Source organism: Thermobia domestica, chromosome 8 (genome assembly GCF_964235325.1).
Source record: "Thermobia domestica chromosome 8, izTheDome1.hap1.1, whole genome shotgun sequence".
In the NCBI taxonomy this organism is placed as follows: domain Eukaryota; kingdom Metazoa; phylum Arthropoda; class Insecta; order Zygentoma; family Lepismatidae; genus Thermobia; species Thermobia domestica.
In genome coordinates this window covers 244377828-244390432 of record NC_137461.1, presented here as the reverse complement: position 1 = coordinate 244390432, position 12605 = coordinate 244377828, and the positions used below count along the sequence as shown (strand labels likewise).

Sequence of the window (12605 nt, the reverse complement as noted above, 5' to 3'; positions counted from 1 at the left end):
GGTAGTGTCCTAGGCCTCTAGTCACCTATCAAGTCCTCATTGTTTCAATGTCAAAGTGCATTGTTGCTGCCCTATGACCCAAGGTGAACATATAACATATAAGGTAGATTGGTCATAATATTCTGGCAGGTGATATAAGTATAAAGGTTTTGTTGTAAGTGCAGATCTCCTGGTCCGATGAGTCCAAGCAACGTATCAGGACAACTACCAAACCTCTTTTGGATAGAATAATTCCTTTCTGATAAAATGAAGTGCACCACTGGAAGCAGGATCAATTTTGAGAATGTTTCAAAGTTTACCAATAACTTATATAGAATTGTATAGGCCTATTTGATGTTCTTCCTTTGTGAATTGATAATTAGACAGCACAATCTTAGATATCACATAAACGAAGTACATGCTAATTGTACTTCCACTTTGATTTTTAATTATGTAAAGTAATATTATTGCATGTTTGATAGGGCAGTAGAGAAGTTTGTGTAAAAGTAAACGCACCAAACATCATAATAGACCTTAATTCAATTCCAGCTTACCTTACCTGAAAATCCTTAATTATTCATTCATTATTCTTTAAGAAAGTCACTTTTGAAGACGACCAATTTTAATTGAACGGGTTAAAAGAATTCGTACTGTATATAGAAAATTAACCCAAAAGTCCAGTACCACAATTACAAACGTGCTAAAAGAGTAAATAACTGAAAATGTTAAAGACGTCAATGTTTAGAAATATGTAAAATATTTTAGACGTTTACACTTACCATCTTTGCTAAGGATATCAAATAACTTCTGAGCTGATGACACTACGCAATCATTCAGGTATGCATCGTTGACTTCGCATACTGGAATGAGTTCCGCTAGAAAATTAAAAAAAATCAGAAAGTTATATATTTATTACTTGTTATTGTGACAATTTACAGTTTTGAACTTAAACTCCATCCACACGTCTTTGAAAAATCCTGTAATCTTACTCAAAGCTGGAATTAAATCAAAGAAATGTGGATTTTCGTTGGCCAACAGATACTCTTTACTTTGACTGAAAGAATTACGATTTTCTAAGTATGATTCCAGTATATAGCCTTCTAAAGGAAGGCGAGTGGCCATCATTTCTTGAACAAGACTGTACCTAGGACACACTTACTATGATTCAGATAAGTTAAAAACTACTTTAACACATATGGACCTCAAATCAGAATTTGAAACCAAATGTGGTACTGACCAGTAAATTTCTCTATTGTAAAAAAAAAAAAAAATCGTCCTTGGTTTATTTTTTACAAGTAATTATTTTATGAAAAATATATATTGCATTTACAATATAATTAATCAACTGTATTATACAGTTGTGGAACTGGTCATGAACCGTACGATCCGTGACCCGGAAGACCCAGAGACAGTCAGACCCATGACCTACCAGATCTAGTGACCCGGATAGATCCATGACCCAGTCTGAGCTGGGAAAACCCGGAGTGGCCTAGTCTGACCTGGACAGATTCACGACCTAGAGTGACCCACTTTGACCTGGACAGACCCGTGACCTAGTCAGACCTGGGCAGATTCTTGACGCAGAGCAACCCAGTCTGACCCGAAAAGACCTGTGACTCAGAGTGACCCAGTCTGACCTGGACAGATCCATGACCCAGAGTTACCCAATTAAACTTGGACAGATCCATGCCCCAGAGTGACTCAGTCTGATCTGAGCAAACTCGCAACCCAGAGTGGCCCAATCTGACCTGGAGAGTCCTGTGACTAAGAGTGACCCAGTTTGCCCTGAACAGATCCATGACCCAGTCAAACCTGGACAGATCCATGACCCAGAGTGACCAAGTCTGTCCTGGACAAATCCGTGACCCAGAGTGATCCAGTGTGATGTTGATGATCCATGACCCAGAGTAACCCCAACCTGACCTGGACAGATTCATGACCCAGAGTGACCCAGTCTTACCTGGACAGATCCGTGACCTACTCTGAAATGAACATACCCGTATCCCAGAGTGACCCAGTCTGACCGGAAAGATCTGTGACCCAGTTTGATCTGGACAGACCTATGATCCGAAATAACTTGGTGACCAAGACAGATCCAGTAAAACCCAAACATGACGAACATAGACATAGACATAGACATAGACATCATAGACATAGGGAGTATGTGTGAGGGTATTAATGTACGCAATTCTAACAACACGACTCTTTATGCTCTTCCTGTCTTTCCACTAAATCTAATTTTTTCCTCGTTTCTTGTTTATGTCTCTGTGTGTCAAAACTTTGCACTGAAAGTAACTACAAGGTTTATCCAAATGACAATAACAGAAAAAATAAGCTTATGAAGGATCGTCAAAGTTTAGTTGAGTGAACCTACAAAACTTGTCGTTTAGAATATATGACGTTTCGTAGAAGATCCCATTGAGCACAAACATTGTTCTGTTAAATTTTTATGCACAATTTTTGTTCAAGAAACCACTGTATTATTTTTCAACATGGAAAGACAAATGAACATGAAATTATATTTGAAATACTGAACACATGATACCTTAATTTAGAAAGGTCACACGAGGAATCATACAAATGAATTTTGTAGTTCGATTAGAACCGAAAATTAATCAACTATAAAAATTTGCAGATCTTATATTTCAGATGATTTCGTGTCACCGGCTTTATTAGAACCATCTTGTTCATCTACGTCATCGGGTCTGTCTAAATCACTGGATTTGTCCAGGTCATCGGAAAGAGAAGCAAGAGTCAGATCCAGACAAACATTGTAACTCAAATGAACCATGCGATTCGGTGACAAGTAATCCATTCCATCACTTGTATCATTATTGACTTTCTTATGCATCAAATTAACGGTTAATAACAGGTTTTCCATCAATAACAACAATTACTGATTTTTTTTTCCATAAATTTTCTAGTTTGAAGTTCGAACTTCGACCATGTTTAAAGTAAGGTTCGAATCAGTAATCGGACTATATCTAAGGCAAGCATCGCACCAGAAATCGATCCCGGATCCACGCACACAGAAAGATTATTCATATAGCTTAGCTCTAGCATTTAACAATGAATTAAAAATCCGCATATCAAAAGCGAGACATATGACTTCCATATACTCAGTACATTTAAAGTTAAGATAAACGTCCATACTTTCTTAATGACTACTGGTAGGCCTAATGTACAGTAAAATCTCTGAATAACGGACTCTGATGGGATATGATTCTTTGGCCGTAAATGATAAGAGTTTGTTACAGAGATCATACAAATTGAGTATACTTACAGCCCATGGAATTGTTCGTCGACAGTGTCGTATCTCAAAAAAATCGAAAATTGAGATATTTTACTATGTGGTTGCATACACTGACTTCTACAATTTCCCAAAACGACACATCTGTAATGTGTGTTTTTTTTACTGTGGTGATGACGTCACTGTGTCGTATCTTAAGATGAAACATATAAACCATTTTCACAAACAGTCGTATCTTGAGTTACGACAGTTTGTGAACAACAGATCTTTCGCAACTGGACAGATACGCCTATATTCAAAGCAATCTATATATATAAAAGAGAACGTACAAATCCTTTGTTAGCTCATCACGCTAATACGGCTGAACCAATTTCTTTCATTTTTGGGGGGTTATTAAGATTTGGACCCTAGATGGTTTTTATCATATCACTTTAATTTTCAATTACCAGTGTCTTGAGATAATTGACCATTCAAGTGTCCATAACGTAGAAATCCTTTGTTAGCTCATCATAGCTAAATCTAACCGTATTTATATGCAACCCACATGACCGTGTCACTCGGCGGGTTAACATAAATGACAGGCGATATAATGTTAACATTTACTGCAATCTTCTATGGTTTTTATCATATCACTTGAAAGCGAAAAAGTAAAAATTATCTAAGTAACAAAGTTTATTGCGTTCCGGGGTGACCCCAGCGAAGCGGGGTGAACGCTGCTAGTTTGTTTATAAATACAAAGTGGCGAAAAAGTAGGTATACAGTCCCGTACTGATAAACTCATTGCTTTTTATATCATTTCTTATTGTTATCCACTTAGTTTCTTTATCATTTATTCCTAATGTATTTTTACTTATATCTTAAGCTCGGAACAGCAGAAGCAAATAAACTTATAAGCTAGAATGTTATACTTGATCAATGCTGGGCTGTATATATATATATATATTTACACGGCATGAGGCGTCCTCAGGTTGCGAATCGACATGACATGACATTTTTTAGTTTTACGTCCCACGCTTATGACGGTTAGGCTAAAGGAGACGGTGATTATGAGAAATGAATGAAAAGATGGAATGAAGAAAGTGGGAGGAAACTGGAGAACCCCGAGGAAACCCACGCACACGCTGTTTGTCCACCACAAAGTTCACTTGGCGGGAGCAGGGTTGGAATCCGCGGTTTTCTCGGGGTTCTCCCGTTTCCTCCCACTTTCTTCATTCCATCTTTTCATTCATTACTCATCATCACCGTCTCCTTTAGCCTAACCGGCATAATCGTGGGACGTAAAACTCAAAGATTTCATTTCATTTTTCTGAGCTGAGAGTAATTCCTGTGCATTACGAAGAGGTTTCTACAAAGTTTGGGGTAAACGAAGACTGTCCGTGTCCGTATTTGAGAGTGTCCGCATAAGGGAAGGTTCTCTCCAATAATATATTGGAGGTTTCACTGTATATATACAGCGACAAGTACTCTTCTCTAACGCATTCATTATAAACTTGAAAGTATTTGAAGGAGGAGAAAGAAGTAGATAACATTGCTTAAGTGAAATTAAACAGATGTTTTAGAACTTGTGCTGAATGTTAACCTTTCACGGAAGATTGCAACCTAGTTGGCCTTCTATCGACTATTTGATGCAATCGCTTCCACATAAAAAATTCAATGTAATCTAGATATTGTCTTCCACGTTTGCTGTCCTTTCGACCTTCAACCTATTAACTAGACTACTGTTTACTTTCTTATACCTTATTTCCAATAATAATGTTTTACGTTATACAATACACAAGCAAAACGACTCTGAAAGGAACAGTTCGTGCCATCGGTTTCGTACTTTTTCTACATTAGCTATATTTATTAAACTAGTTAGTTATCTTGTAGTCATCACAGACTGTTCTATTATATTTACTGTATTTGATACATTTTAGTTACTTTACTGTATTTTAGTCCAAATGTTATCAAAGGAGGTCCCTAAACCCTATTTTACAATTAACTGATAGAACTATGCGAGGGATTTTATATTATTTTTATGTAGTATATTTTCTATTAGATTTTTGAGTTTAATGTCCTGTTCAGCAGAAATACTATGTTGCAAATGAACCTACGGCTTAACATGGTATCTTAACCACAAGAACTCCCTTTCAGAATTGAACCCGGGTCTTCCACTCAAAAGGCGCCTATGGTATCAGCGTAGTCACAACGAAGCTATCTTACATATAAAAAAAAGTTCTGAGTGACTGATCAACTGGTCGAGACCTAGGTTAAATCGCGTAAGCGGGAAACTTGAAACTGGTACGGGACGTAGGATTTGTGACCTGAGGTACCACTAAGGAAGGACTTTTGAAATTCGACGGTTGGGAGGGTTATGAGTGGCCAATATTATATTAAAATGTCCATATGTTCCTGAAGTTTAGTATCATAAAATTTCGTACTTAGGCTTCATTTAAAATAATAAGATACGTAATTAAGCGCTTTTTTCAATATTTAATCTACAAAGGAAGAAAAGGGGATGGGCACGAAAATGAGCCAGATATTACAGTTATTTTTATAGGAGTCCATAACTCAGAATACATAAGGTTACAGACATCAAATTTGGTATTTGGACTTCTCTGAAAATAATCAGTCCTATATTTCAGTGTTTTTTTTTTTTTTTTTTGATACTGACCAAGAAGGAAGAAAATTGTGTTGGCAGGCAGGGGGTAAAAGTGAGGGTGAACGCGGGGGGACGCCGTCCCCCTGCTTCCAAAAATATCCGTAGCGTCCCTCCACTTTCTAAAAAAAATGGGCAAAGATAGAAACGGGGAACGGCGTGCAGTCATGCGTCTCCCGACCTTTTCAGACCCAGTTTTTTTTTACCCCTGTTGGCAGGAAGAAAAGGGTGAGATTATAATTATTGTAATAAGATGGGAATGTCTACTAATACCTGAACATTAGAGACATTAAAGTTGATATTTGGAGTGGACCGTTTTTATTTAAGGGTCATTCTATTTGAAATGGAACTTTTGATGTAACTGATATGCTGATTGGCAGGTAGAAATCAAAACACGTTGAAATTGTGTAAGTACATACATTGCAAAGGTAACTTAAAATTAATAATGAACTCAGTAATATTTTTATAATTTTATTTAAAAATATCGATGTCAAAATAGGTGATATGTCACCTCCGTGCGTTGTAACCACTTACAGTTTTACTTGAATGATTCGAAATTATTAAAGTAATATATTTTATTCGCCAAGTTTTAGACGACTTTTTTAACGCATGAATATCAATGAATAGATGGAAATAAGCTTTTTTATGCTATTAAAAGTAACATTCATTTCTGTATCCAGTTTTTTGTCACCTCCGTGCTAATGCATTTTAAAAAACATATAGCCTATGTCCGCCATATTTCTGACCTTCATTTTTGTCGTAGTCTCAGGACTTGTTAGTTTATGGCACTTTCCAAGAAAGGCGCCAGTTAAGCGAGATAAGTTTGTTGATGGTGATTGTTCATTTTTATTTGTCTGAAATCGCACTTGTTATAATTTGGTTCAGCACAAGCTGTCAACGCCGTTCGAAATTATAAGAAGGTATTTATAGATGATAATTTAATTTAGTTGAATCATAATGTTACTCTTTAAGAATTAATGCTGAAAATAAGGTTAAACAGAATCTAACCTTAGGGGTATATTTTAATAGTGCCATAATGACGGAATTTGTCACCTCCGTGCGTATAAAGTAATGTCACCTACGTTCATTACTGCTTGTACTGAGGGGATGTGATCTGTAATATCTTCAAAATAGATAAAATTAATCGAAAAGTGGAAAAGCAGTATATTAGACAAGAGTATTCTGCATGAGATACCGTTGTCACGACTCACCTATCTGCTTTTGCTTTGCGAACATTTTATAGATACGACATTTATTGTCACGTTAAGTAATGGCTGCAAAACGAAAGTACATAGGTGAGTCGTGATAACGGTGTTTCATGCAAAATAATATTATCTAGTACAATGAGTTTCCACTTTTTGATTAATTTTATCCATTTCGAAGATATTGCACAAAATCTGTAAAATTAGCGGAAGTTTAATTTCGTCACAATGAGACCTCTTAACTAGCTATATTTTTAATGCGCAATCGTATTTCTTCTTATAATAATAAACAATTACGAGGGGGGATGAAATATAAACGGGAATTTTGTTCCTGAACATCAACAGTTGGTAGCACTGGCTGCTCGCTTCTGCTATGTTTAGGCGGGACCGCTGGGAGTGGAGAGAGCGTGCTGTTAGATATTTCCCGCCATTTTGTCAGTACCGCTCATGATGTCGGAGCAACAAGTGCACCTCTGCACTGCGCAACGCATAATTATAAAATTTCTTGCTCGTGAAGGAGTTACAGCGGCAGAAATTTGCCAGAGATTGACTACACAGCTCGGGGATCAAACATTGTCAAGGACGTGTGTGTATGCCTGACATAAAAAGTTCAAGGAAGGAGGAGAAAGTGTCGAAAATCAGCAATACGATCGCCGTCCTCGGACCAGCATTACGGACGAAAACATTCGTGCAGTTAAAGGCATTATTGACGACGATCTATGAGTAACAGTAGCCTATCAGAAATTGCAGAACAAGTCGGAATCAGCTATAGGAGCTGTCAAGCAATCATCAAAAACGACCTACAGTTCCGTAAAGTGTTACAGATGGAGCTCTCACCTTTTGACCGAAAATCTGAAGTTGAGACGTTTGGAGGTCTGTCAGAGGCTTAAAGCAAGGTTTGCGGAAGAAGGTGATGCATTTTTGAGTCGGATCGTTACCTGCGACGAAACATGGGTTCACAACTACACTCCTGAATCCAAATAAGCCAGTAAGGAGTGGCGGAGGAAAGGAGAAATAGCACCAATGAAAGCCAAGACACGACTGTCAGCTGGCAAGGTTCTTTCAACCATTTATTTCGATCGGCGAGGCCTGTTGCTGATTGACTTTTTACATGAGCGACTCACAATAAATGCTGAATACTACGCGAGCTGTTGAAGACGGCAAGAGTTGCATATCGTCGCAAAAGACGAGACCAATCGCCCCGATAGATTCTCCTTCTGCACGACAATGCGCGACCCATACTGCAGCTCGAACTGTCTCGAAGCTACAGGAAATGCACTGGACTACACGTGAACATCCTCATTACAGCCCGGACTTATCGCCCTGCGATTTCCATTTATTAGGACCGCTTAAAGAAGCTCTAGGAGGGCAACGATTTGAAGATGACGAGAGGGCATCTTTTTTATACAATGAGGGCATCAAAAAGCTGCCCATACGCTGGGACAAATGCATTTCCAAAGGGAGAAACTATGTGGAAAAATAAATTGTAAGTACCTTGTGGTATTCAAAAATTGAATTTAAATAAGAAATAAAATCCCATTTATATTTGATCCACTCTCATATTAAGGATAGGATATGTTAAACAATGTCAACAATTGAGTTCTGGACATTGGCAATCATTTAAGCACATGTGTAATACTAATGTTATATTATGTAATACTACTTTTTTCGAAATTCGTTATAAATTTTTACTTTTCAATTGGAAAGAGATCGTCTTGTCACCTTCGTTTATGTGATGTCACATCCATGCTGGTATAAAGTCTTCTCCATTCAATTAGCTGTCACCTCCGTTCAGTTAGCTGTCACCTCGTTCAGAGCATTTTTCAAATTTACCAATATTTCTCAAAATATTGGTTCTCGTGTTGAACCACTGTATTGATGTTAATGTAAGTCATTATAGCGAACAGAAAAATAAAGAAAATAATTATTTTGAACAGTGTGAAAAATTCGTTTTTCAAACCCTCAAAAACCCCTTTTCAAATAGAATGACCCGTAAAATAAAGAAACGTTCGCTTCTAGAAAGGAAGAAAGATGGGTTGGGTTACAACTATTACTATAAAAAATCTACATCTCAGAATCCCTTAAGGTTATAGACATGAGATTTGGTGTTTGGATGCTTCATTTAACAAAGTTAAATACGATTTATATCGCTTTGAATATTAGTCCTACAAGTAGGAATTCCGGACGACCTAGTTTAACCGAAACAGACCCGGATTGACGTAATCTATGGCCATATCTCGAAGGTTTACAACGACAACGTGGTATATTTTATTTATATTCCTTTGTAATCAGGGCAACAGTGCTCGAGCATTTTGTAGAAGAAGAAGAAGAAGAAATATATAATGCAAGCAGTGAAGCCATATCTAGCATCTTGGTGCTAGATCTAGCATAATTCACATGCATTTAGCATCTAGCATCTTGACTTTAGCATCCTGGCCAAATCTAGCATAATTTCATTCTTCTCTCTGGTGAGCAGAAAAAGAACGAAAATTTAGATGGTTCAAGGACTGCCGGGAATCATTCCTTTTAGGTGAAGCGATGATTGGAGCAATGAAATCTGTCAGTATTTCTGCGGTTCTAATTTTTTGTTGAATTCAGAGCAAACGCAAATGTTCAAAAATAGCAAACGTGACTCTGCAAAACATATTTACTTACCCATAGCTTTATTACTGTCAACTGAAACCTGAATGTGTGGTTATCTGGGATGTTTCTGTCCCTTTTAATTTACAACTTGAGAGGGGAGGGATATGACCGTCAGGGGACAGCTAGTAATACACTAAAAGAAATGCTTCAGGGCTATGTCGGAAGCAGCATGTTGTGTATATATTTCTTAAAATGTTATCCATTCAAAAAATATAAATTCGACCATCCTCCCCTATAACGTGCCATTTACCATCATGTTAGCTGTACATGAATACAGTTAATATACTTCATTAAAATAATGAAGATAAATAGGGGTGGGTCTTTAAAATTAGTTAGGAAAGATAATTTGAAAATCTGGCATAATTTACAAAAATCTAGCATAATTCAGACCCGTGTTTGGCATCATCGTGAGTCTCGAGTGTGGCAACCCTGAATGCAAGCAATATCGGTCGATTGATCTAGATATATTTCTATTTGTACGTTGCCAGAGTGACGGGAGATGTTTTATAATAAGTGTGTGCGTCTCCATGACAGTTTAAAGTAAGATTTTGAACTGTGATGTAAAATCAATCATTTCTTATCAAATACAGTGACAGAGTTTGAGATTGGCGTTCTATTTCTTGAAGTTATTGCTAATATTCTATGTATAATAGTTAAACTATATGTACGCCAAAATGTCCCTTCAAATCATAAGTAAATATCATTTGTGCGATATTAAAATAAATAAAGTCATCAATATTTAACTGATAGAAATGGTCCACTCTCAGCTGACAGAATAAAAATGTATACTTGGCAATTCCAAAACCAGACTCTTTTCCTTAACCTTCTTTGAATTGTTGTACTGAAATGATTTTATTTCCTAAGCTTGTAGAAATGTTCAAGAATGCTTTACGACTTTTTTTTTTTTTTTTTTTTTTTTTGCGTTGTTGATAATACAAAAATAAATTGACTATCTTTTGGTTATGCTGAGAGCAAGACAACAGGAGAAGTTTATAACTAATGTTGTACTTGCTGACGTAGTCAGTTTAGAAGAAGAAGAAGGCTTTGAGAACTCTTTCAGACAAAATGTCAACTCAACAAGAACAACAAATTTTACTCAACAACAACAGATTATGAGGAATGGACACGAAAAACATTTTGCACATTAAAAAAAAAAAAAAATGAGTGGGTATCCTTAACTCTTCATCATAAATTCCTGTTAAGGATTGTGCTGCTGAAGTAGAGGAAATTCTTTCCAAGTAAGGATATGTGAAGAATAAAATGTGTCATATTGAAGACAAAACGAGAAAATTAAACTTTCTTAACAGAAGCATAACTGACAAATGGAGTGAAACATTTTCTCATTTTAAGAAAGATATATCTGCTGTAAAAGATCATAACTTCTGATCTTTTGTCTTATCCGACCAAGTTCAAGTGCCTCGAGAGAAAGGGTTTATCACTTATGTATTCCCATTTTTTGACTGAGAAGAACAGACGCAAATTTGCAAACTATTACAGCGATACTTACTCTAAAATATATTCTGTTACAACAGTGTATCTGCTCAGAATTCTATGACTTAATATCCATGGATGGCAAACTTCTTTACAAGAATCGCTCAGCAGAGAGGTATCACAACAGTGAAGATGAAAAAGAGCCAGTAGTGACATGAAAGTTTTGGTGAGTGTTGCAACCGCCACCCCATATTCTTCTCACCTCTGTTCTATAGATACAGATTGACAGAAAAGTTAGACATTTGGAAGGAATGGTCCGTTGTTTACGAAATTCTATGCGTGCATACCATTGGTTTACATGTAAATGATTAGAGTTGCAATAATCTGTGATGGCCAGAAGGCCCATAAGAGGGTATTAGTGTTGTCACCACGTGTAGGCGGGGAGAAAAATCGAGCACATTTATGAAGGAAAATATGTAAATTATACTACTTACCAACTACGTTCCGCGTCTCTCGAAGAAGGATCTTACCCCCCCCCCAAAAAAAAAATCAAATTGTGATAGAAAAATGTATGAAACGAGAACAACATGATGGAACGCGTCAACGCCTAAAAGATTCATGAATACGAAATTCTCCAAAGGATATAATTATAGTCCTTAAAATACCTGAGGTGAGTAATCTAATGCTCAGCCACCCAGTGGTGTACACAAGGCGAAGTTTCCGGGTTTTAAGCCCTCCTCCTCTTGAGCAAGATATTATGCAAAAATAAGCATTTACTGTACTGAGATATCTATAAAATCATCTCAAATCGCATAATCTTAGCAACTTAAAACCCCGTCTAGACAAAATTCTGCATACGCCACTGGAGCCACCGCTTTGTTTGGTTGCCCATACTATTACCATTCAAATTTCGCATATTCAAACACAATCAAGAACAGAAAACTGTTTTTAAATCACTTGATTTTAACAACAATAGCACAATCACAATAGGAGAAAAAATCACTGAATTTACACTCACATAATTTCTTCTCACTGTTCGCTACACTGAGAGCACAGATTATAACAAAAGCTATGGATGCTGAGTAAATCATTTTCGAAACACTTCACAAAGATATTTTATCTTTTAGCTCTTGTCTTCAGATCCATAAACCTGATACAAGGGCAGCAAGGAGCTCCATTAAATACCTAGGAAACCTTCTAATAAGAAAAAAGAAGATATATATACTTCCACGTGTTATATATCGTCTATAGCCAAAGGTATTAACATATCTGAATTGGCTAATTAGCCACATGCAATGCTAAGTTACTTAATGTTTTGTTTCATGCAAAGTATAGTAGTATCTCGCCTTCTAACATAAGATATCCTTGAGAATTTCTAACAACCTTGTCACGTGCTAATCAAATTATGGACAATTTTTTTTCATTTGTATCTTATTGTGTAGCTCCCGGAAATTCTACTGTT

General features: G+C 36.7%; 1 protein-coding gene across 1 annotated transcript in view; it reads right to left on the bottom strand.

Annotated features, from left to right (window-relative positions):
- The window catches only part of LOC145693515 (protein takeout-like), a 48513-nt gene extending 36230 nt beyond the window's left edge, over positions 1–12283 (bottom strand). Inside the window, exons 1-2 of the mRNA XM_081769584.1 lie at positions 12162–12283; positions 759–854 (exon numbers count right to left, since the gene is read on the bottom strand). Coding sequence (XP_081625710.1) covers positions 759–854; positions 12162–12234 — 169 coding nt within the window. The 5' untranslated portion in view covers positions 12235–12283. The remainder of the gene's footprint in view (positions 1–758; positions 855–12161) is intronic.
- Positions 12284–12605: the final 322 nt, after the last annotated feature.